Here is a 27,123-nt window from a genome sequence, read left to right as displayed (position 1 = left end):
ACCATGTTCCCCAGGCTGGTCTCAAACTCCTGGGCTCAAGTGATCTGCCTGCCTTGGCCTCCTAAAGTGCTGGGATTACAGGCGTGAGGCAACATACCCAGCCAATTTCTTTAAGCCACCCAATCTATGGTATTTTTTTAATGGCAGCCCAAACAGACTAAGACACACAAAATGGGACAGTGCAGGGAGGAAATAAGATAGCCATTTCTTCTGTCAAACAAACAAAACCTTGCAAAGCAAAAAAAATAAAAAATAAGACAGCCAAAAGTAAAATCATTCAGAAAACATGCTACTTTATTACTACAAGGCATTTAACAAATCAAGAAAGAGATGCAGAATAAAGCAGAAATCTAAGAACATTTCCATTCTCCCTGACAGTCTGGCAAAGCCCTTTAGTGTTAACTTTGGCTTTCAGTTTATCCAAATTACCTTTCCTCTGCTGTTCCAAAAACCACTGGCACATGGAAGAAAGCATTAAAGCATGACTCACTTGTGTAATCACTGAGGGTGTACAGGACAGTGATTAGGTTATCCAAGCAAGGCCAGTGGTCAGGATTGCACCGCAGCCCTTCCTCAAAAGCATGGCGAGCCAGGGGTATCCGGATGAGCCTCAGGGCCACATGTCCAATCTTATACCACAGGTTGACGTCTGTGGAGTCCAGCATCACTGCCTGGAAGCAACACAAGCAGAGGGCAAACACAAACACACACACACACACACACACACACACACACACACACACACACACAGAGTCAGATCTCTCCTTGAGCAGGCACCCCGGGGATGGGAGGAGCACAGCACTGGCACAGCCACTCGAACTACCCAGGGAAATGGCAAAAGTGCCATGACTATCTTATAACTGACAAGCAATGCCAGCTCATCTTTCCTGGAGTCACACGTTTCCAAGATCTAGAGCAATAATGACACATAAAAAGTTACAGGGACCAAGTTATTTAACTTAGAACTTTTTAAAAAAAAATTTCTTTTTTGAGACTGAGTCTCACTCTACTTCCCAGGCAAGAGTGCAGTAGTGTGATTATAACTCACTGCATCCTCAAACCTCTGGGCTCAAGCAATCCTCTCGCCTCAGCTTCCTGAGTAGCTGAGGCTACAGTGGCACATCACCACACCCAGCTAATTTGCAATTTTTTTTGTACAGACATGGCCTTAGTATGTTGCCCAGGCTTGTCTCAAACTCCTAGCCTCAAGTGATCTCCTGCCTCAGTCTCCCCATTTTCTTGATATATTTTGTCAATCTGAATATCTATATTCCTTACATATTTAATAGGTAAAAGAAGTAAAAGGAGAAGAAAAGAAAATATGGGCCAGGCATGGTGGCTCACACCTGTAATCCCACTTTGGGAGGCTGAGGTGGGCAGAATGCTTGAGTCCAACAGTTCGAGAGCAGCCTGGGTAACATGGCAAAACTCCATTTCTATTAAAAATACAAAAAATTAGCTGGGTGTGGTGGTGCATGTCTATAGTCCCAGCTACTTGGGGGCATGAGGTAGGAGGATCGCTTCAGCCTAGGAGGTCGAGGCTGCAGTGAGCCCTGATTGTGCCACTGCACTCCAGCATGGACAACAGACTGAGACCCTGTCTTCAAAAAAACTTGAAAAAATGAGAGTCTTATGGGATTCAAGAAAATTCATGTACTTTGAAGACAAACCTCGGTTCACATCCCTGCTGCAACACTGATTAGCAGAATGATCCTGAGCCTCCATTTCCTCATCACTAAAGTGAGGATAAAGACTCCTTCCTTGCAAGATAGCATGAGGATTAGTGTACACATAGAAAGCAAATAGTGTAGTGTCTGGTGCTTTAGAGGTGCCCACAGACAGACTGATAGTAACATGAAATAACAGCAATACTATTATAGCTGGAAGTATTAACATATTGAATGCTCAGTTTCAGACTTTGGTTTTCATACTATTATGCATACCAACTCACTTAACTTTCACAACTACGCTCTTTTTTATTATTCCCACTATATTGGTGTAGACCTACAGACACCAAGAGACTGAATCACTCACTCACAGCCACACATGCACTGAGCAGCAAAGGAAGAATTCACACGCAGTCCTCTGCATCCAAGCACGTGCTCTGCCCCAGCCCCTGCTCTCCAGGCCTGGTCAGTACTAATTGTTATCACCTATGGACCTACCCTAGAGCCTTGGGTACTATAGCTTGGTGATCCACCACTACAAACTCTTCTTTTTGGCCCACAAGACCCCAACCTCATCCTCTCCACCAAGAGCTTTCAAAACACCAAGGGAGCTAAGCACTGCCAAAACCACACCTCTAAGTAGAACTCCATGGCTGTCTCCAGATCCTCCCGCTGGGCTGCCAGCTGGGCCAAGTTCTTATATGTGGAATATTTCAGTATCAGCCCAGGGTGTTTCAACCCCTCTTTCTCATCACCGGATGAAACTGCCTGTGAACAAAACAGAAACAGAAGTGATAACTAGGCCTTGTAGCCTTAGCAAGCAGCCAGCAGGATACTTGCCTTCCAGGCTGGCCTCTGCTGCAGGCCCTTGAGCCAGTCTAGTGTTGTCCACCGCTGGAAAACGAAGGCACTGCACCATGTGTTCTTATAAGACCACTCCTACTCCAAGCACTCAGGGAAGAACAGACCACCTTGAGGTATTAATAGTTTGCAGACAGTCTGGGCATCCATAGAGATAGAGAGAAGCTGCCTCACCACTACTGCCATGCCTGAGGGTTCAAGCCTAGAGAATAACATTTACAGCATAGGTAGACCCAGCCAGCAGCTCCAGGTATAAGATAAAAGACAAGGTATGAGCAGGCTTTCTGGGGGCAAAGGCCTAGAGCTTCACCCCAGGCATTCCAGGATTAGGAATCAACAGGCTGAGCTCCCAACCCTATAACACATCACATGAGCATAGACAATTGTTAATTTAACTAAAACATTAGTGTCTAACCTCTGTAATTAAGAAAAATAATTCCTACCCTAAATATCAAGAGTTAAAGTGAGCTGAAAGACTGTAAGAATTGCAAATATGTTTAATATGAAAAAATATTTCATTACAGCTTTAATGACCTTATATTCTAAGAAACTGCTGATTAGAAAACTATTGCTCCAACCACAGGACAAAGACTAAAACATTTTCTAACAGAAAAAACTCAGGGGCACCAAGAAGCTCTTTCCTGGGACAGGTGGCTTCCACACATTGCTCTTCATGTTCTGAACAGGTAAGACCCGAAGACATGCCACCCTCAGGAAGCATCCCTTGACTAATCCAAGAATCTACCTACCTCAGAGGTCTTAAGGAACTTCTTTAAGACTGAGAAGCTCAAATGAAGCCCCATTCAGTTATCTTCTACCATCATCTGACTTATCACACAAAAAGGCCTCCAAGAACCAGCTGACCAGGGCTGGATCCCAGGTACCTCTGTCCCTCCAGGTACAGAACTCTTCAAACAATAGTGGGAACAAATTTACAGAGACTGAGTGAGTCTACTTCAGACTAAACAGTCAGCAATACACATGCACATGCACATAACAGTGGATGCTCTTAACTAATCTCCACCTAACAGACTACCTACATTCAACACCACTCTCCATTCACCCTGAAAGGCTTGCCCCAGCAAGTCCCTCCAGGACACCCACCAGTCAGGCTGAATGCTTCTTAGGAGTCAGCTGTGGTCCAGGACCTATTTATGCCAATCTTCTGCAAAACTGTAATTATGTAATTAACATTAAGTATGCCGATGCAATATGAGTGTAAAAAGAAACTGTTCTATATATTTTCCGTATTTTTCAGTTGCTTACAATGAGCATGTTTTTACTATTATAAGCAAGGAGGGTGCTAAAACAACCTTGTGAGGCTGAAAGTGATATAAGGCTGAAAGTGATATAATGCGCACAGAAAGATGCACACACCTACAACTAAAAGGCTGACACATGACCATGCCCTTAGGTAAAAGGCTCCTGCCTAGCAACTGCTGGATGCTGGGCCTACCCGGCATTCCACCATGGCCTGAGAGGGAAGACCAACATGCCCTCCAACTGGTCCATAACCAAAGCTCAGTAAATATAGAATAAACTAATTTTCCCTCTCTGGGTCCTCACCCACTTCCTACTAACAGGAGAGGAGGAGGTCACAAGTTCCATACCCCTAATTCCAAGGCACTGTAACCAGTAACCAAAGAATCTTGACAAGCTATATAATCAGAAATACAAAGAAATACCTTGAGTGAGAGAAGGAATAGATGCTTTCTCCTGACAGTTAGAACTCAGTATTCTATGTCATCGGCAGCAAAAACCATCAAGGTTTTTTGTGTGCTTGAGTCATGTCTGCAAGTGTCTGCATGCCTAGCACTGTAGGAGACTCTGCTCAACTGAAGGACTGTGCAGTCCAGTAAACACCCATGGAGCTTATCTGCTTCCTTAATGCACATCATCTGCATGTTTGAGTACTTGAAAACAAACGCCTTTCCTCCTAATGAAATATACACCTTCCTAAATTAATTTCAGGTTGGGACCAATTCCCAAACCTCCAGTCAACATCTACAGTCAACTCAAGGATTAACTCACTCACCACTACCATAGTCCCCATGCTGTACCAGGTCTTGCTCTGACTGCCCCTCTCTGCTGTAACCAGTGTCCCCAATCCTTCTGATTATATTCAAAACTCCATGGCATGTCTACACAGACTTGCCAAGCTCATGGTCTTTCACTCAAACGGCATTTGCTAAAATGTGCTGCCAACAGGATCATTAGGTATCGGCAAACCACGGACTCCAATTCTGGTTTGAATGCTTCACTTACTTGGATGGCTTTGAGCCATCAAGACCTCACTAAGCCTCAGTTTCCACATTTGTAAAACCCAGCTACTGGGCAGAGTGGCTGTGAAGATTAAGTAATAACGATAGCTGGCCTTTAACAAGCACTTACACCAGGAATCATTCTACATGCTTCACTGGATTTACTCAACCCTCATAAAAACTCAATGAGGCAGATACCCTAGAGGTGGGGAAATACGGGCAGAGAGGTGAAGTAATGTTTTCGAGGTTCCCCAGCCAAGAAACAGGAGAGCAGAGGTAAGGCCCAGAGCACCCAGCCCCACAGCCCATGCACTAACCACCACGGCACACTGCCTGGCCTGCTGGTGCCTCACCTCCCGCAGCAGGCGTGCCTCCAAGAGCTCATGGTAAGCTTTGGCAGACTCCTCAAACCGGTCATGTTTCTGCAGATCAAGGGCCTTGTGGTACAATGCAAAAGCCTCTGCTTCCTGCAAATCAAGACAAGAGATGTTTTCATACAGCATAAAGATCTGTCTTTTTTAAGCCAAAAATGTGTGTAAGGCAGGGCTACAGTCAGAGGAACCAACCATGTGATTAGATAGCTGGAACTTTCAGCTCCCCCACCTCCCAACTTCCAGGAAGGGAAGAGAGGCTGGAGATTGAGCTGATCACCAATGAGTTAATCAATCATGCCTATGTGATGGAATCTCTATTTAAAAACCCTAAAGGACAGGGTTCAGAAAGCTGCTGAGTTGGTGAACAACATCAAGGTGCTGGGAGGGTGCCACACCTGGAGAGGGCACGGAAGCTCTCTGAATCCACCCCATACCTTGCCATAAACATCTCCTCCACTTGGCTGTTCCTGAGTTGTATCTTTCATAATAAACTGGTAAATGTAGATAAAGTGTTTTCCTAAGTCCTGTGAGTCGTTCTAGTAAAGTATCAAACCTAAAAGGGGTAGGAGGTAAGAATCTCTGATTTTATAGCCCAGCTGGACAGAAGTGTAGGTATCCTCGCACTCAATGCTTGCAATTGGCATCTGAAGTGAGGGCAGTTTTGTGGGATGAGCTGTTAGTGCTGCAGAGTCTGACACTAACTCTGGATAGCTAGTGTCATAACTGAATTGTAGGACACCCAGTTGGTATATGGAGAGTTGGAGAATTGGCTGGTATGGGGGAAAAATACCCCAAACATATGATGTCAGAAGGGTTGTGAGTAAAAAGTTCAGTGTGAATGGTTTCCATTGCAGGCAAGGCACAGCGGCTCACATCTGTAATCCCAGCACTTTAGGAAACCAAGGTGTGAACCGAGGAGTTCACAGCCAACCTGGGCCACATAGAGAGACCCCTGTCTCTACAAAAAATTTAAAAATCAGCTCAGCATGGTGGCCTGGTGTCTGCAGTCCTAAGCTACTCAGGAGGCTGAGACAGGAAGACTGCTTGAGCCCAGGAGTTAGAGGTTACAATCATCTGTGACCATGCCACTACACTCCAGCCTGGGTAACAGAGTGAGACCCTGCCTCTTAAAATAAACAAAAACTGATTTCCTTTTTTTTTTTTTTTTTTTTTTTTTTTTTTGAGACTGAGTCTCGCTCTGTTGCCCAGGCTGGAGTGCAGTGGCATGATCTCCGCTCACTGCAACCTCCACCTCCGAGGTTCAAGCTACTGTCCTGCCTTAGCCTCCCTAGTAGCTGGGACTATAGGCATGCACCACCATGCCCAGCTAATTTTTGTACTTTGAGTAGAGACGGGGTTTCACCATGTTGGCCAGGCTGGTCTCGAACTCCTGACCTTAAGTGATCCGCTCACCTCAGCCTTCCAAAGTGCTGGGATTACAGGCATGAGCCACCGCGCCCAGCATGGTTTCCATGTTTTTCTACTCACCATTCTGCCATAGCCTGATCATTGCCTGGGGAGGATGACAACCTCCTGTGGGAGGGAGGGGGCACTGGGTAGGTTGAACCTCACTGACATGCCTTACAGACTAGGGACAGGTGACTAGTAGACTTCTGAGACAGCTCTGGAAGTGTCCTGATTTCTACCATAAAATGCAGGAGGGTGAGGAAGGAGGCATACGTTTATTTCAGGGAAAACAAAGGCAGGAGCAAATCCCTGTTACACTAGGATAGGACAAGGGTATAGAGATGAATGGATGGAAAGAAGGAAGGCTGACATGGAAGAGATGCCAGGCCTCATGGGAAAGAGGAGTGACCAACAATCTAGGGAGTTGAGGTTGGACCTGGCTCCCTCACTAACCTGGAGGGTGATCCCAGTCTAGGTTGCTCCCCTCAAGACTCTCGTCACACTATAAAATGAGGGCAATACACTAGGGAACCTCGAAGCACCATCTACCATTAATATTCTACCATTCCCTGGGTATCCCAACTCCTGAGGGCTGCACAAGGAATGGGGTGCATGGAAGTGGGCCTGGGGGCTGAACTGGCCTTCACATACACTGACAGAATAAATATAATTTCTCCTAAGTATGATTGTCTCCTAAGTAAAACAGGTTTAACAGGAGATGGAGAGCTAACCATCTTTCAAAATGGTATTTCTCCCTAAAACTCCACTGAGGAGATGTCTAAATGCATTTAAAATGAGGTAGTATCTATAGAAATGAGAAGGTCCACCTACAGAGAAGACCTTGCATTACATACCTGAGCCTCCTTTGTCTGGGTTTTGTGACTTTTAAAGCTTCCTTCATGATCATCCTCAATGGTGGAGCTGGCATTTAAGGCTGCAATTCGAATCTAGAAACAGGGGTTTGGTGGAAGAGATAAGTTGCTTTGAGATGTCACTCATCTCTTCAAATACCCACAGATGAATACAATTCTGCTCCAGCATATGATCTATTCTACCTTGAAAAGCTATGGCCTTCTCAGATGTAGGAAATGAACAAAAATTACCCTCTAAAGAAAAAAAATAAATAACGGCGGCCGGTGGGGGGGGGGTTGTGCCAATCTGTGCAGAAAGTATATCCTCGGTACCGTCCACTGCAAAAGCAACAGACACTGGGGACACCCCAGCAACAGCTCAACACAGCAGAAGGTAATGGAACAACAGATTTCAACAAAACATGTTAACTTTATGTGTTTCCAGCAACTGTGACAAAGTCCTGCAAGCCGCTTCAACCATTAGGCAAGCAATCTCATACCCTCAAAGGTGCCAACAGCTCTCCTGGGAGGAAGGCTATTCCATAATAAGAGCCTTCAGAGTCTAACACAAAAATGCTCCTCACCCCCAGGAGTAAAGTAACATAAGAACACTGATGTCCGCAAAATAGGCAGGCATCAGTCCTTACCATATTCAGAGAGATTCAGCACTGCCACGCAGCATCACTTCTCATTACTGGAAAAGGTTGCCCCAGTCCACAACTCTCCTAGAAAGGAAATAGGACAAACTGAGACAAGGCCTATGAAGAGCCAGGAAGGTCACAGTGCCAAGGTCCACCAGGAACCAGTCCTGAGCTCTATGCAGACAGGCCAGTGAAGAGCTGCCTTGGGACAACAGTGTGGTCTAACACACAAGGAGCTCCTTGGTCCCTCACGATAGCATTCATCATTTCCTGGCAATGCACCAGGTGTCAGGCACACAAAAGAGTGACAACAATCCCTGCCCCCAGGGATCACTGCTAGGAGAGGTAACAAGCCTATTATTTTTTTCAAAAGCTGAAATGATACGAAAAGAAACACAGGCAACATCTAAAGGCAGAAAAGAACAATTCATTCAAAGGGATTAAGGAAGGCAAAGGAGTAAGTTACTGCATTAAACCTTGAAGAATAGAATACACTGCAGTGGAAGACAGTGAAGCAAAGAGGCAGGGAGAGTGAGGTGTGATGGGAAAATTAGAAGACAAGGCCTTAGAGCGGGGATGTGAATGGAGGATGGAAAGGTAGTTGAGGGCCAAGCCACAACACAGAGGCCATGAACTTTATCTGTAAGCAACAGGGAACCAATGGATGTTTTAGGGAGAACAAAATGTTTTGCCTATGTTTTAGAAAGATAATAGAAAAATAATTAGAGGTGGGCAGACTAGTTTGGAGGCTGCAAAAGATCACAGGATTGGCAAAGATGTGGAGATTTAGAATCTCATGCATTGTTGCTGGGAATGTAAACTGGTGCAGCCCTTGTGGAAAACAGTCTGCTAGTTCCTCAAAATGTTAAACAGAGCTAGCATATGACCAGGGAATTCCACTCCTATGTGTATCCACCCGACAGAAATGAAAACACGTCCATGCCAAAAACTTGTTCATGAGTGTTCACAGAGGCGTTATTTCTAAAAGCTAAAAGGTGGAAACAACCTAAATGTCCATCAACTGATGAATGCATAAATAAAACGAAGTATGTCCATACAAGAAAGTAATTATTCTTCAGTCATAAAAAGGAATAAAGTTCTGATACATGCTACAACACGCGAGAACCTTGAAAACATTACTCTAAATGCAAGAAGTCACACACAAAAGAGCATATATTTTCTGACTCCAATTATCTGAAATGTCCAGAATACGCAAATCTACAGAGATAGAAAGTAGTTTAGTGCAGGGGTCCCCAACCCCCAGGACACAGACCAGTACTGGTCCATGGGCTGTTAGGAACTGGGCCACAGAACAGGAGATGAGCAGCAGGTGAGCAAGCATTATTGCCTGAGCTCTGCCTCCTGTTGGATTAACAGCAGCATTGGATTCTCCTAAGAGCACGAACCCTATTGTGAACTGTGCATGCGAGGGATCTCAGTTGTGCGTTCCTTACAAGACTCTAACTAATGCCTGACGATGTGAAGTAAAACAGTTTCATCCAGAAATTATCCCTGCCCTCTGCCTCCGGTCCATGGAAAAATTGTCTTTCAAGAAACCAGTCCCTGGTGCCAAACGGATGGGGACTGCTGGTTTAGTGGGCTTGGGGAGAAGGACAACTGGGGAGCAATCACCAAGAGGTTCCTTTCTGGGATGACAAAAAAGTTCTAAAACTGATTGCGGTGGTGGTTACACAACTCTGTTAATATACTAAAAACCATTGAATTCGTACACTTTAGGTGAACTACATGGTGTGTAAATTATAAAGCTCTTATTTTTAAAAAGATGCCAGGATCCCAGATGGACCTGTGACAGTAGGGATGAAGGGGAATCCCTCTAGGAGGTAGACTGACAGGACCTGACACCTGGGAGGCTGGCCCGAGGAACCGGGATAGGGATATGCACACTACCAAATACGTCAGGGAGGGCAGGAGGAGGAGCCGTTAAAAGTCCTAGCTGAGAGGCTGGCAGAAGGGCCTGGGACAGCCCAGCAGGCAGTGGGACAAGCCTTAAATAGACAGACTAAACACATACTCCACTTTTATCAATTAAAATAACTGCTAGTGGCGGGACTCAGTGGCTCATGTAATCCCAGCACTTTGGGAGGCTTAGGTGGAAGGACTGCTTGAGCCTAGGAGTTTGAGACTAGTCTGGGCAATAAGATGAGACCCTGTTTCTATTAAAAATAATAATAAAATAAATTTAAAATGACTGCTACTGTCATCAGTGTTTACAGCAATGACTTCTAGCACAGGCTTTCACAAATAGGCTCTGAGTTCTCCTAGGGTTCATGAAAGGAAGGAAGTACTTTCTCACAGACAAAGAAGATTCAAACTTTTCCTAGACTGATAGCTGTTTTATCTCCTGGGTTCCACATTTAGAAAAAAAAGAATACTGCTAATCAAAAGTTTGGAAACTGCAGTTTTTGTGTTTGTTTTTGTTTGTTTGAGACGGAGTCTCTCTCTGTCACCCAGGCTGGAGTGCAGTGGTGCGATCTTGGCTCACCTCCCAGGTTCAAGCAATTCTCCTGCCTCAGCCTCCTGAGTAGCTGGGACTACAGGTATCTATCACCACGCCCAGCTAATTTATTGTATTTTTAGTAGAGATGGGGTTTCACCATGTTGGCCAGGCTGGTCTCGAACTCCTGACCTCAGATGATCCACCCACCTCGGCCTCAAAAAGTGCTGGGATTACAGGCACGAGATTATGGTAAGCCAGCATGCCTGGCCAGAAACTGAAGCTTTATCATAAGCTATGCCAAGATGGACACTGGGACCACTATACAATATGAAAAAAGTAGAAACTATAGCATTAAAACCCTCCATCTAAGCTGTTATTAAAGCAAAATAAAGTCAGAAAATAACAAGTATTGATGAGGACCTGGAGAAACTGGAGTCTTTGTACATTCCTGGTGAGAATGCAAAATGGTACAGCTATTATGGAAAAGGGTATGGCAGTTCCTCAAAAAACACAATACAGAATTACTACATGACCCAGAAATCCACATCTGGCTACATACACAAAATAAATGAAAGCAGGGACTTGAACAGACACTTGTACACTCATGTTCATAGCAGCATTATTCACAACAGCCAAAAGGTAGAAGCAACCCAAGTGTCCAACAACAGACGAATGAACATGTGGTGTATACATACAACAGAATATTATTCCACCTTAACAAGGAAGGAAACTCTAGCACATGCTACAACATGAAATAAACTTTAAAAACTGCACTAAGTAAAATAAGCCAGATACAAAAGAACAAATAGTATATGATTCCACTTACAGGTGGAAAATAAAATAGGAAAATTCATACAGACAGAAAGTAGAATGTGGTTGCCAGAGGGGGAGAGGGCAGTGGAGAGTTACTGTTTAATGGGTACAGCATTTCAACTTTTCAAGATGAAAAGAGTTTTGGAGATGGATGGTGGTGATGGTAACACAACAATGTGAATATACATAATGCCACTGAGCTGTACACTTAAAAAGTGGGTACAATAGTAAATTTTGTTTGCATATTTCATAATTTTTTTAAATATCCAGAAGTAAAACAATCAATAGAAGAGTTTCCAATTAGGATCAAAGTTGAACTTGTTTTCAAAACACAAAGACATTACTCCAAATAAAATCTCTGACAGGCTCTGATCATCCTCAAGGCAGGCCAACAGCTCATGGCCAGACCTGCAGCTCAAGCAACACCCTGATGACTCCCAGTAAGCAGAACTTATAGCCCCAAGGGCCAGCTATGGAGCCCACTGGAGATTAGAAGAAGTGGGAGAGCCTCTCAAACCCCCACTTGACAGCCACTCTCCGGTGCTCACTCACTGGGCTCTGTGCACTGAATTCCAAAACACTTCTAATCCCACTGAGCATCACATAGCCTCCATCTGAACTGCTGCCTTCACTTACAGAGCAGTCGCTCAATAACTACCCATTGGTCGATTTTTTTTCACCACTATCTTACTGTAAAAATCAGTTGTCCTACCTAGACCTGGGGTTGCAAGAAGAAAAAATGGAAAGGACACTGTATTCAGAATAGGAAAATTTCAGAGTGTGACTGAGCTGTGTCTCAGATACCTGACCCCCTGATCCCTTACAACCCTTGGTGTCCTTGTGTATAAAATGGCGACAATAGCTTCACTAGCCTGGAGCTCCTCTGACCAGAGACCAGCAGATTCAGCTGGGATTCCCTATGTCACATCCACACTGACTTTTCTCCTGCCCCCTGCCACCCCACAAAGGCAGGAGAAAAGTCATGCCAAGCCACAGGGCTCTCATCCACTCATGCCAAACCACAGGGCTCTCAACCCACTTTCTGCAGGACAGGTGCTAGCTCCAAGTCATGGCAAGTCTTCCTAGATGCCAACTGGATCCACCTAGGAAAAACAAGGGAGGGGCCCGTGAATGGCTGAAGGATCAGGTCTCTGTGTGGCGGTGGCAGGGTCCATGTGCATGGGTAGGAGAACATCAATACAGCCATCATGCCAAGGCCAACCTATTCCACAAGGAAGAAAGCAGCTCGTCTGCTTCCTAAGTAACGTCTCAATGGAACGCATCCAACCACTACCAGGATGGTGCCAGGTGGGCCTGTGCCTTCCCCTGGAGCATATACTTCTTTGCCTCCAGGACTATGGTGAGTACAAGTCCAATCTCAGAGCTGACAGGAGATGGCCTCTCAGGACAGATGAATGACTAAATAACTACGCAAGCTGGAGAAAAAAAACAGTGAGCTTCAAATCCAGAGCAGGGTTTCTGGCCCAATATGTTGTCTGAGTCCCTGCCCCAGACCAATCCCTCCCGCCTCCTCCATAAAGAAGGCACCTGGATTCCCTGAAGCAACAGCTCCCTGAGTACCATGATCAGCAGGGCCCAAACACCCTGAAAAGAGTCCACAGTGTAGGAGAAGAAATAGAGATTTCAGGCTTCCTAATTATTTTCAAAATTGTTCTATGTTAAAACTCAAGTCAACTCTCCCCACTAAAAGGGTACCTGTGCTGGCTTTTACATAGTCTAAAAACAGCAGCACTTGGCACCTCTCCAAATCTCCAGTCCATCCTAGACATTTACAAAGCACATTCACATTATCTCACTTGAATTTAATGCAGTCTTACAAAATAGGCATTATCATTCCCATTTTCCAGATTAGGGAATCGAGGCTTAGGGAGACTAGCTGACCTGCCCAAAGTCATAATGCTAGAAAGAGACAAAAATAGGACTCAAAGCCCAGCACTCTTTCTAGCACAGCAAAAAGTGATGTGCCTTGGCAAAGAGTCTCCTGCCTGCCCCTGGACACACACAGCTGTGAGCTATTATGCTTTAGCTAAGAGCCACAACTGATACCCTGCAAGGGCTCTGAACAGGTTTGCTGATGGCCATAGAATAAAATTGTATTTGCTCAGGCTGTTGGGCTATCACTTATGCTGCATCAACATCACTCTATAAAGCAGAAAACAAAATTTCCAATTGTCTAATAAAAGTACCAGCAAAAAGCTCGTCAATGCCCAAGTATTATATGCTAATCAAAAACTCACAAAGACCAGCTCCCATTTTATAGGGAGGCACCTCAGGCTTGCCACATTAGGTGATTTGCCTCAGGCTGCCCAGCTGGTCTGCAGCAGAACCCAAGCTTTAAGCTGGGCACCGCTTTTCAATGTGTCTCCTGGGCACAGACACATACTGAACTGAGGCATACTCGTGGGTATACAGTTTTACTGTCTACACAACATTTAATCAAGGAGAACCTAAAAAATTATTCTCATATAGACTTATCATATACATTAAGCCCATGAGACCAGCACCCCTTCTGCCCACTGCCTTCTATTTCCACTCCATCATTACCACTCTTCCTCAGCTCCCCCAAAATTTCCCGTAGCAAAATTAAGAAGAAGCCAGAATAATGGACACACTGGGAAGACTGTAGGGGCTTTGAATATGTACTGTATAATACCCTTTACTAGTAACAACCATCTTTTTTTTTTTTTTTCTTCAGAGACAGGGTCTCACTCTGTTGCCCAGGCTGGAGTGCAGTAGCACAATCTCACCTCAGCTCACTGCAGCCTCAACCTCCTGGGCTCAGGCAATCTTCCCATCTCAGCTTCCTCAGTTGTTGGGACTGCAAGCGCATGGCACCATGCCTGGCTAAGTTTTTAACTGTTTTTTCGTAGAGGTGGGGTCTCGCTATGTTGTCCAGGTTGGTCTTGAACCCCTGTAATCCCATCCAGCACTTTGGGAGACTGAGGCGAGTGGATCACGAGGTCAGGAAATCAAGACCATCCTGGCTAATACGGTGAAACCCCATCTCTACTAAAAATACAAAAAATTAGCCAGGCGTGATGGCGGGTGCCTGTAGTTCCAGCTACTCGGGAGGCTGAGGCAGGAGAATGGCGTGAACTCGGGAGGCAGAGCTTGCAGTGAGCCGAGATCGAGTCACTACATTCTAGCCTGGGCGACAGAGTGAGATTCCGTCTCAAAAAATAAATAATAAATAAATAAATAAACAAATAAATAAATTTTTAAAAAATTGATCAGGCACTGTGGCTCACGCCTGTAATCCCAACACTTTGGCAGGCCAAGGCAGGAAGGTGGCTTGAGCCCAAGAGTTCGAGACTAGCCTGGGCAACATAGCGAGACCCTGTCTCTACAAAAAAATTTTTAAATGATGGCCAGACTTGGTGGCTCATGCCTGTAATCCCAGCACTTTGGGAGGCTGGGGTAGGAGGATCCTTTGATTCCAGGAGTCTGAGACCACCCTGGGCAAGATAGTGAGACCCCCATCTCTAAAATAAATAAAATAAAATAAAATAAAATAAAATAAAATAAAATAAAATAAAATAAAAATTAGCCAGGCATGGTGGCATGCACCTGTAGTCCCAGCTACTGAGGAGACTGAAGTGGGAAGATCACTTGAACCCAGGAGTTTAAGGCTGCAGTAAGCCATGATCACACCACTGCACTCCAGCCTGGGATACAGAGTGAGACCTTGTCTCAAAATAAAAAACAAATTTTTTTTAAAAGACAAATCAAGTGGAGAAAAAATAAGGAGACAGATGATTGATCTAAACAACAGAATAGAGGAGATGATATAGATGTATATCAAACTCCACAACTTGATAACAGAAATAATATATTCTTCTCCAGTGCTCACAGCACATTCACGCACACACACAAAAAACTGCTCACGTCACAAAGAAAACACCTTCCATAAAGTAAAGATAATAAAAACAGGGCGCAGTGGCTCACCCCTGTAATCCCAGCACTTTGGGAGGCCGAGGCGGGTGGATCGCGAGGTCAGGAGATCGAGACCATCTCGGTTAACACGGTGAAACCTCGTCTCTACTAAAAATACAAAAAATTAGCCGGGCATGGTGGCGGACGCCTGCAGTCCCAGCTACTCGGGAGGCTGAGGCAGGAGAATGGCGTGAACCCAGGAGGTGGAGCTTGCAGTGAGCCGAGATCCCGCCACTGCACTCCAGCCTGGGCACCTGGGCAACAGAGCAAGACTCCGTCTCAAAAAAAAAAAAATACTAAAAACAACACTTGCCAATCATAATGCTTAAAACTAGAATTTACTAACACGACCATCACCACCAACAGAAGAAGAAAGGCGTGTCTATCTAAAAATTTAAGAATCTCCTGATAAACAACTTCCAGATAAAAGGAAATGAATGAAAATGTTGGAGAAATTTAAAGAAATACTAACAGCCAGACATGGTGGCTCATGACTGTAATCTGCCTATGATCCCAGCAATTTGGGAGGCTGAGGCAGGAGAATCACTTGAGTCCAGGTGTTCGAGACCAGTCTGGGCAACATAAGGAGATCTAATCTCTACAAAAAAATCTAGGCCAGGCGCGGTGGCTCAAGCCTGTAATCCCAGCACTTTGGGAGGCCGAGACGGATGGATCACGAGGTCAGGAGATCGAGACCATCCTGGCTAACACGGTGAAACCCCCTCTCTACTAAAAAATACAAAAAACTAGCCGGGCGAGGTGGTGGGCGCCTGTAGTCCCAGCTACTCGGGAGGCTGAGGCAGGAGAATGGCGTGAACCCAGGAGGCAGAGCTTGCAGTGAGCTGAGATCCGGCCACTGCACACCAGCCTGGGCAACAAAGCAAGACTCCGTCTCAAAAAAAAAAAAAAAAAAATTTTAAAAATTAGCTGGGTATCGTGGCACATGCCTGTAATCCCAGCTACTTGGGAGGCTGATGCAGGAGGATCATTTGAGCCTGAGAGGTTGAGGCAGCAGTGAGCAGTAACTGCACCACTGTACGCCGGCCTGGGTGACAAAGTGAGACCCTGTTTCAAAAATAAAAAAATAAAAAATAGATACTAACAAAAAAACACACATCACATGTGAAAACACAATGTAATCATCTAAGGGAAAAATAATTATATGATTATCTCCACAGAAGAGAAAGTCTAACAAAATTCAATATCCATTCATAATAAAAAAATGCTCAAAAAAATATAGAAATTTAGAGGTACTGGCCGGGCGCGGTGGCTCAAGCCTGTAATCCCAGCACTTTGGGAGGCCGAGACTGGCGGATCACAAGGTCAGGAGATCGAGACCAGCCTGGCTAACACGGTGAAACCCCGTCTCTACTAAAAAATACAAAAAACTAGCCGGGTGAGGTGGCGGGCGCTTGTAGTCCCAGCTACTCGGGAGGCTGAGGCAGGAGAATGGCGTAGACCCGGGAGGCGGAGCTTGCAGTGAGCTGAGATGCGGCCACTGCACTCCAGCCTGGGCGACAGAGCGAGACTCCGTCTCAAAAAAAAAAAAAAAAAAAAAAAAAAATTTAGAGGTACTTTCTTAATATAATATAAATATACCTTAGTCCTAAAGCCAAAATCTTATTTCGTGGGCAAACACTAGAGGCATGTCCATTAATATCAAGAACAAAGCAAAGATGTCCACTATCTCTGCTACTATCCACCGGTGCAATATTAGCCAATGAAATTAGAAGAGAGAAATCAATTAGAGGTATAAAAATGGGTAAAGGCCAAGCGCAGTGGCTCACGCCTGTAATCCCAACACTTCGGGAGGCCAAGGCAGGTGGATCACCTGAGGTCGGGAGTTCGAGACCAGCCTGAACAACATGGAGAAACCCCGTCTCCACTAAAAATACAAAATTAGCCGGGCATGGTGGTGCATGCCTGTGATCCCAGCTACTCGGAAGGCTGAGGCAGGAGAATCGCTTGAACCCAAGAGGCGGAGGTTGCAGTGAGCCGAGATCGCGCCATTGCACTCCAGCCTGCACAACAAGAGCGAAACTCCGTCTCAAAAAAAAAAAAAAAAAAAAGTGGGTAAAGAAAAGCTATCACTAATTGTAGATAATATGATATACTACCTGGAAACCCCAAAATCGATGATAAAATTTATTCATTAATAACTCAGTGGGCTGGGCATGGTGGCTCATGCCTGTAATCCCAGTACTCTGCAAGGCTGAGGTGGGTGGATTGCTTGAGGTCAGCAGTTTGAGACCACCCTGGCCAGCATGGTGAATCCCTGTCTCTACCAAAAATACAAAAATTAGCCAGGCGTGGTGGCAGGCGGTGCAATCCCAGTTACTCAGTTACTCAGGAGGCTGAGGCAGGACAATCACTTGAACCCAGGAGGCGGAGGTTGCAGTGAGCCGAGACTGTGCCACTGCACTCCAGCCTGGGCGACAGAGTGAGACTCCTTCTCAGGAAAAAAAAAAAAAAAAAAAAAAAAAACACTCAGTGAAGTTGCACAATATAAAATTAATACATAAAAATCAATAGCCTTCATATATACAAACCATAAAAGAAGACATTATGGTAGAGAAAAATCCCATTTACAATAGCAACAAGATCATTAAATACTTAGGAATAAAGTTAATTAAAACTGTGCAAGAAAAAGTTTAAATCACTATTAAAAGACACTAAAGTTAACTCGAACAAATGAAATGACATCCCCTGTTCTTGGACAGGATTCAAAAATATAAAGATATCAGTTCTTCCCAAGTTAATTTATACATTCAGTACAATCCCAATACAAATACTGACAAGATAGTAGACAAGTTGATACTAAAATTCATATGGAAAAACAAAAATTTAAGACTAGGAAAACAAAACAAAAAATTGTAAGGGGGCCATAACAGACATTAAAACATACTATACAAAGCCTTCATAATACAATCAGTGCAGTACTGCTGCATACATAGACAAAAAGATGAGGTCCAGAATTAGACTCAAGCACATATGGAAATAAAAAATATGGCAAAGATGGCATCTCAAATCACTAGAGTCAAGATGAACTTTGTATTAAATACTGCTGGAACAGTATTCACTGTTGGAAATAGATAACTCACAATAAACTTGCAAATGAATTAGAAATCTAAATGATAAAAAATGAAACCATACAACTACTAAAGGAGATACTGGTGAATTCCTCTTTAATCTTTGTATCAACACTTAGTATTAAGTAGTAGAGAGAAGGTCAAATATGATTTAAAATTCAGAAAAAGTAAGAGAAAAGAGTGATACACTTAACTACATAAAAATTTAAAAAATTTTGCATGACCAAAAAAAATATTTTAAAAGTCAGAAAAAAATTAAAAGCTAACAAATTGGGAGAAAATATTTGCAACATATACCACTGATGAGGGATAATATCCCTAATATACAAAGAGCTCTTAAAAACTGAGACACAGGATGGGCATGGTGGCTCACGCCTTTAGTCCCAACACTTTGGGAAGCTGAGGTGAAAGGATTGCTTGAGGCCAGGAGTTCAAGACCAGCCTGGGCAATACAGACAGACTCCATCTCTACAAAAAATAGCCAGGGCATGGTGGCACACATCTGTAGTCCCAGCTACTCAGAGCGGTTGAGGGAGAAAAGTTGAGGCTGCAGTGAGCTGTGATCGTGCCACTGCATTCCAGCCTGGCTGACAAGAGCACCATACTATTTAAAATAAATAAATAACGTTTTAAAACTGAGGAACACAGCATTATTTACAATAGTCAAAAGGTGGCCTCCTTTAAGCTGGAGCTAAGAAAAAAGAAAAAAAAAATAGTGGCTGGCACTGTGGCTCAGCCTGTAATCCCAGCACTTTGGGAGGCCGAGGCAGGAGGATCACGAGGTCAGGAGATCAAGACCATCCTGGCTAACATGGTGAAACCCCGTCTCTACTAAAAATACAAAAAAATTAGCTGGGCGTGGTGGCGGGCGCCTGTAGTCCCAACTACTCGGGAGGCTGAGACAGGAGAATGGCATGAAACTGGGAGGCGGAGCTTGCAGTGAGCCGAGATCACGCCACTGCACTCCAGCCTGGGCAACAGAGTGAGACTCCGTCTCAAAAAAAAAAAAAAAAAAAAGAATGGTGAAAGCAACCCAACTGCCCATGGACAGATGAATGGTTAAACAAAACATAGTATATACATACAATGAAACATTTATTATTCAGCCTTAAAAAGGAGGTAATCCTGACACGTTACAAAAAAGAAGGTAATTCCAACATATGCTACAACATGGATGAACCTTGAAGACATTATAGTAAGTGGAATAAGCCAGAAAGTAGAATAGTGGCCACAGGGCTGGGGGAGGGAAGAATGGGAATTCCTGTTTAATGGATACAGAGTTTCAGTTTGAAAAGATGAAAAAAGTTCGGAGATGGACGGTGGTGATGATTGCATAACAATGTGGATGTATTTAATGGCACACTTAAAAAATGGTTAAAATGATAAATTGGGTCGGGCGCGGTGGCTCATGCCTGTAATCCCAGCACTTTGGGAGGCCAAGGCAGGCGGATCAGGAGGTCAGAAGATTGACACCATCCTGGCTAACATGGTGAAACTCTGTCTCTACTAAAAATAGAAAAAATTAGCCGGGCATGGTGGCACACGCCTGTAGTCCCAGCTACTTGGGAGGCTGAGGCAGGAGAATGGCTTGAACCAGGGAGGTGGAGGTTGCAGTGAGTTGAGATGGCACCATTGCACTCCAGCCTGGCAACAGAGACTCCATCTCAAATTAAAAAAAAAAAAAAAGATAAATTGTATGTTACTTATATTTTATCACAATTTTTTTTTAAAAAGCTAAAGAACAGAAAAACGAAAACCTGGTAGACAAATGGAGGAAACATATGAACAGATAAATCGCAAAAGAAGACGCAACTAGCTCGAAAACATATGAAAAAATGTTTGCATCATAGAGAGATGTATATTAAAACAAAACAACACTACACACTATTTCTCACTGATCACACTAGCAAAAATTAAAACATGACAGCACACACTGTTGGCGAGGTTGTGGAGAAACAGGCGCTATTCTCATACATTGCTGGACATTGGTACAACCCTTCAGGAGGGAAATTTGACAATATCTGAGAAAATTACATATGCATTTACCTTTCAACCCCGAAATTCCACTTCTAGAAACTACCCTGAATATGTACCTCCAACAATACAAAAACACATAAGCACAGAATTATTCACTGTACAGCACTGTTTGTAACTGCAAGATAATGGAAGCAGCTTAAATGGCCATAGATAGGAGGGTAGAAAAATAAACTATTATAATAGTTTCTTCATATAATATAAACTGTAATAGTTTATTCATCTACTCTGTGGTACATACTATGGTACATTCACACAATGTATGAATGTACAATGTATGAAATACAATGAATATGCAGCTGTAAAAATTAATGAGGCAATGTTCATAGCAACATAATTCAAAATAATGCATAAGTAGAAACCCAAGATCCATCAACTGATAAAAGGATAAACAAAAGGTGGTATATCCATAAAATGGAATATTATTCAGCCATAAAAATAACGAAACACTGACAACATGGATGAACCATGAAAACATTATACTAAGTGGAAGAAGCCAGTAACAAAATACCACGTACTGCACGATCCCATTTACATGCAATGTCCAAAACAGGCAAATTTATAAAGTCAGAAAGTGGATTCCTGGTTGCCTAGAGCTGGGGGAAGACAGGATGGGAAGTAATTGCTAATTGCTAACGGATCAGGGTTTCTTTTAGGGGTGATAAAAATGTTCTAAAATGTGCTGCGATGATGCTTGCATAACTCTGTGCATATACTAAAAAAACCACTAAACTTTATACTTAAATGGGTGAATTGTAAGGTATGTAAATTATATCTCAATAAAGATGTTTTTGTTTATTTGTTTTTTCTTGAGACAGAGTCTCGCTCTGTCGCCTAGGCTGCAGGGCAGTTCTCGCTCTGTCGCCCCAGCTGGAGTGCAGTGGTGCAATCTCGGCTCACTGCAACCTCCACTTCCCGGGTTCAAGCGATACTCCTGCCTCAGCTTCCCGAGTAGCTGGGACTACAGGCATGCACCACCATGCCCAGCTAATTTTTTAAATATTTTTAGTAGAAACGGGGTTTCACCATGTTGGTCAGGCTGACCTCAAACTCTAGACCTCAAATGATCTGCCCACCTCAGCCTCCCAAAGTGCTGGGATTACAGGCGTGAGCCACCGTGCCTGGCCTCAATAAAGATGTTTTTAAAAATGAATGAGGAAGATCTCTATGAATATGGGGTGATTTTCAAGACACACATTTCTTTTTTTTTTTTTTTTTTTTTTTTTTGCAGACGGAATCTCACTCAGTCAGTCACCCGGGCTGGAGTGCAGAGATGCAGTCTCGGCTCACTGCAACCTCTGCCTCCCACTTTCAAGCGATTCACCAGTCTCAGCCTTCCAAGTAGCTGGGATTACAGGTGCCTGCCACCACACCCAGCTAATTTTTTTGTATTTTCGGTAGAAATGGGGTTTCACCATGTTGGCCAGGTTGGTCTCGATATCCTGACCTCAGGCAATCCACCCACCTCAGTCTCATAAAGTGCTGGGATTACAGGCATGAGCCACCATGCCCAGTCTAAAACACACTATTAAGTGAAAAAAGCAAACACAATTATCTATAGCGTGTCACCTTTGTGTAAGAAACAAGAGATATGAGAAAATACACAACTATCTGTTCACTTGTGCAAAAGAAACGCAAGATAATCCAGATGCCAAAGTTAGCTATACAGGGTAGGTGGGAAAGGGGTGAAAAGAAGGGGTGAATGGGAACAGGGTGGCAGGCATGAGGAGGGAAAGACACTTCTCTGAGTATACCTTTGTGTGTAGCTCTGACTCTCAGAAATCAGTCATAATTCATACACCAAAAACAAACTAAAATCAGCTAGGACATAAGGGGAACTCGAAAACAAATATAAACCCTAACAGTGAACCTATTACAACTAACATAACCACTCTGAAGGGCATGAGGAAGAAAAGAACTAACCTAAGTAGCTGTGGAAAACCGTATCTTGACGGGATAGGCTAAAGACAAAAAGAACTGTGATTCCAGAGTTGGGGCAGAGAAAACACAAGATGAGCGTGGAACACCTTGTGGTGCCATAAAGTAAGTAAGTGCTCAGAGAAAAAAACAAGAAAAAAAATGAGGGCCAGCTGATAGGCCACAGAAGCTACCCTGAAGGAGATCCTAACTAAATAGCCAATGCTGTAACAGTAAGCAACAAAATAATGATGATAATGAATTTTAACTCATAGAATATAATGCATATCCATGGCCTATACTGACACATAAATAATCAAATAAATAAATAAAAGAGAGAGAGAGTAGATCTCCTTTCAGTAGAACTTGACTTAATAAATGCAGAAGGAAAGAGATATATAATTTACCTTTAGGCAAACACCACAAAGATCTGCAGATGGATGCTAAAGTCAGTGGATACAAATTCATGGAGAACCAGAATTTGTGTCCTCTCAATCTGTCTCTCTCAAGAGACTCATTAATTAGAAATGGATAGTAACTTTATGGTGTAGAAACCTGGCAGACACCAAGTAAACCAATAGATCAAGGTAAATATCACCAGTAACAAGACATACCAGTATCTTGGACTCCATCTGATGCACTGAGAAAGACACAAAGATAATGTATCTTTGTATTATTCTGGCCAACAATGCATAATCTTACCCCAATCATTAGAAAACACTGGACAAACCTTTAAATTGAGAGACATTAGACAAAATAACTGATCAGTACTCTTTAAAAGCATCAAAGCCAAGGAAAACAAGAAAAGACTAAGGAAGTGTTATGGACCAAGGAGAAATAAGTAAATGCAACATGGGATCTTGGATAGGATCCTGGAATGAAAACACAACCTTAATTTTAAAAATGGTAACATTCATATCACGTCTGTAATGTAGTTAATAATACTGTACAAACACTAGCTTTCTGTTCTTGATAACTGTTCATTATGTAAGATGTTAACATTAGGGAAAGCAGGGTGAGGGACAGAGAACATTTTGTATTGTTGCAACTTTTCTCTAAATCTAAAATTAGTTTAAAAAGCTTAAAAAGAAATAACCATTTTGATTATATATTTATCATCTGTAAGCAATGTGAGGATGGTGACTGTATTGTTCACCATAAATCCAAGAAACTCACCAAAAGGAGCTTTAAAAAAAAAATAGCTATTGAGGCCGGGCATGGTGGCTCACGCCTGTAATCCCAACACTTTTGGAGGCCAAGATGGATCACCTGAGGTCAGGAGTTCGAGAGCAGCCTGACCAATACGGTGAAACTCCGTCTCTACTAAAAATACAAAAATTAGCCAAGCGTGGTGGCAGGCGCCTGTAGTCCCAGCTACTCGGGAGGCCGAGACAGAAGAATTGCTTGAACCCAGGAGGCAGAGATTGCAGTGAGCCGAGATCATACCACTGCACTCCAGCCTGGGCGACAGAGCAAGACTCTATCTCAGAAAAAAAAAAAAAAAAAAAAAGCTATTGAATAATCATGAAAAAGAAAAATATCTATTGATTTCTGACTCCCAGCCCAGCAGCTGCATTTCCTCAGATAGCAGCACATTCACCAGGCTTATTAGTCTAAGCTAATAAGTTTCCAAACCCCTTATAGTGTCCATGGCCTCAGAACACATGCTAAAGAATAACACACTTTGAGACATCGGCACCCTGATACAGAGTGATAACTGGGGGTGTCTCCCGGCCGGGAAGGTGGGAAGCCTATGTCTTAAGCTCAGTGGTGGCAGTGCCTTGGCTGTGTGACTGACTTGACACAGATGCCAGTCTCTGGGTCTGTCTCCCCTCATGTATGAGGTGCTGTACTAGATGAGGGTTCTGCAAGCTAATCAGCCCACCCTTTTTGTACAGCCCAGGAGCAAAGAATGGTTTTTACATTTTTTAATATTTGGGAAAAAAATCATGACACATGAAAATGATACAAACAATATATAAAATTAAAATTTTGGTCCCCATAATTACAATTTTATTGCAACACAGCTACTCTCTTACGCATTGTCTTCAGCTGTATCCACACCACACTGCCACACTTGAGTAGACACAGGATGCCCCCCCCAAGCCTAAACTACTATTATCAATACTATTATACTCATATTTACAATATAACAATGTAAACATTAATATATTCACAACAAAAGTTTGCCGACCGCTGAACGAGACCGTTCTAAGCATATTCTATTTCTAACCATAATAATCACACAGAAGGAATCTTAGCCACATGGAATCCGACGATCCCACACTTATAACCTGTAATAACTCAGGTCCTGAAGAGTTAAGTGACTCCCAAAGCCACTTGTGCAGACAGACACCTTGGGAATGTCAGGTGAGTTCCATCTGGCCAGGGCCCGCCTCCTGCGGGGAGTCAGTGAAGCAGAATGGTCACAATTTTCAGTCTGGAGTCGCGCTCACCCACTGGGTGACTTGGAGCAAGTCATTTCACCTTCCCTCGGCCTCAGTTTCCACCCTTGTAAATGGCACTAATAACAGCACTCACCTCGCAGGGCTGCTGTGAAGGTGAAGCGAAAGGTCGCGAGTAAAGGGTTAGCGCTGGGCTTTGCACCCAGCAGACGCCAAATCAATGGTGGCTCCTGCGGTTACTGGGAACCACCCCCGAGGCCGGAACCCATCCTAGGCACCTCAAGGCGGCGGCAAGAGCCGTGAAGAGGCCCGCGGGGCAACCAGGAAGCCCGGCCTCGGTTTCCCCGACTGTGACTCCAAAGCTGCCCGCGAAACCCCCAGCGTCCTCACATAACCCAGCCTCGCGCCTGCAGCCCCTCAAGCCTGTACCCCCAGCTCTGCCGAGCCTCACCCCCACCCCCACCGCCTTCAAACCAGCCTTCCAGGAACTCACTAGGCGTCTCCACAGCAACGGCCAGTCCTTCCCGACCACCGCGCATGCCAGCTGCGCGCCTGACAACAAGGCCTGCTCCCATTGGCTCCGGTGCCGGCTGCGCCAGCCAATCAGCGGGGGCACACTCGCCGCTTGTCCGCTCGTGTGGCTGGTTAGCTGGGGCCCTGCAGACTGCTACCCTTGGGCGGCGCGTGTGTGTGTGTGTCTGTGAAATGCGGGAGTGGAGCTTGTTGGTTCCGGCTCCCCGCCGTCGGTCCTCGAGTGCTTGGCTCAGAGCACCAGCTCGTAGTCGGACTCCCTTCTCCACAGCTTGCGCCCTGAGCAGTCGCTAAATAATGGGCTGTGTGCGATTACCTGGGACATGTGCTCTCAAAACAGTGGAAACTTGGGGAACACTTAGAGCGAAGTGTCCAATCTTTTAGCTTCCCTGGGCCGCGTTGGAAGAATTGTTTTGGGCCACACATAAAATACATTAACACTAAGGATAGCTGATGAGCTAATAAATAAATAAATAATAAAAATAAAAATCACCAAAAAATCTCAAAATGTTTTAAGAAAGTTTACGAATTTGTGTTGAGCCGCATTGAAAGCCAAGCCGACCAGCGGGTTGGAGAAACTTGACTTAGAGGGAACCAGGTAGGAAGAGCATCCTCATTCATTATATTACCTGTGCCTCTCTTTCCAAAAAGGATGTGAAGCCCAAAAGGCACAGATACAATAGGATATTGAAACAAAAGGAAAAAAAAGAACAAAACCTAGTAAATGAACAAGGAGAGAGGGGTGATGGGTGGTGTCAGCATTCCAGAGGTGAAAAAAGGCAACAGAATTGAAGGGCTTCTGTCAAGGCCTTGGGCTGAAAGATGGTACTCTCTTGGGAGCTATAATAATAATAAAGCATTGTAGGGAAGAACTTTACACTGTGGTTGAATTCATAGCTGCTTGAGTCTAGCAAGGATGATTTAAATAGGAGTGAATGTTGGGGGTTTTTTAACTTCAAAGACAGTAAAAGCATGGTGAAACACTCAGTACAATAAAGCTATGCTGATAAGCTAGAAGTTTTGAAAATTGTTGAGTCACCAACCTTGACTTTGAGTATTAGGGTAAACAGTATTGGGGGAGAAGCATAAACAGATAGTTTCAAAGCTGCATGGATAACTTTCTGCCTCGGATGCAGCTTCCACTCGAGCCTTATCATGAAAGATGCGCTGGAGAGAAACAGTTGAAAGTAGGTGGGAAGGGTGGTCAAGCAGCAAAAAGCTGTGTGGGGAGTGTCCAGAGGTGAGAAACATGCAGCTCATGCAGGAGTGTCAGGATGCACAGTGTTACAATGAGGCAAAGCTCAGGGCCACAGTGGGGAGAGAGCACCCTGGAGAGTTGGGAAGACACCAGTCCAAACAAGCAAGCAGAAAACATTGTTGCAGTCTTGCCCATACACCACAATGTACCAGTCTCTCATTGTGGGGTATCACCCAGAATTCTTTGTCTCACGACCAAGAAAATTAAGGAGTGTGGACACAAAGGGTGAAGTTGAAGCAAAAGTTTAATAAGCAAATGAAGAAAGCTCATCGCAGCTGGCGGGAGGCCCAAGCAGGTTGCCCACTATGAGGCTGGTTCTGGGGTTTTTATGGACTGGGAAGGGAAGGAATGTGCTGACTGGTCTTGGAGAGAACACTACTCAGCTTGGCCCCTGGACATTGCCAGGGACCAATTAGGAGCTGAAGTGATAGCCTGGCCCAGGACCAGTCGGGCTGAAGTGATGATTCACAGAGGCTCGGCTCACAGTCTAAAGCATGTCCAAGAAAGGAAAGTGCCCACTGGTACCCACCGTAGCCCACCGTGTACATGTCCACAAAAGTAGAAGAGACTATTTCCTAGAAGCCCACTGGTTATACAAAGGA

At 44.1% G+C, this 27,123-nt stretch overlaps 1 protein-coding gene across 9 annotated transcripts in view; it reads right to left on the bottom strand.

The window, feature by feature from the left end:
* CABIN1 (calcineurin binding protein 1) overlaps positions 1–25,298 on the bottom strand; it is a 163,667-nt gene extending 138,369 nt beyond the window's left edge. For 5 of the 9 annotated variants that reach the window (XM_050745886.1, XM_050745889.1, XM_050745885.1 and 2 more), the window contains exons 1-6: positions 24,869–25,182; positions 8,069–8,146; positions 7,425–7,517; positions 5,143–5,256; positions 2,301–2,435; positions 491–671 (exon numbers count right to left, since the gene is read on the bottom strand). In XM_050745886.1, the coding sequence (XP_050601843.1) occupies positions 491–671; positions 2,301–2,435; positions 5,143–5,256; positions 7,425–7,517; positions 8,069–8,071 (526 nt within the window). In that variant the 5' untranslated portion in view covers positions 8,072–8,146; positions 24,869–25,182. The other 4 variants (XM_050745881.1, XM_050745883.1, XM_050745890.1 and 1 more) reach the window with 4 other exon arrangements.
* Between the last annotated feature and the right edge of the window lie 1,825 nt (positions 25,299–27,123).

The sequence above is a fragment of the Macaca thibetana genome, chromosome 10 (genome assembly GCF_024542745.1).
Source record: "Macaca thibetana thibetana isolate TM-01 chromosome 10, ASM2454274v1, whole genome shotgun sequence".
NCBI lineage: Eukaryota > Metazoa > Chordata > Mammalia > Primates > Cercopithecidae > Macaca > Macaca thibetana.
The sequence above is the reverse complement of the archived record's forward strand: the minus strand, read 5'-3'. Positions and strand labels throughout refer to the sequence as shown.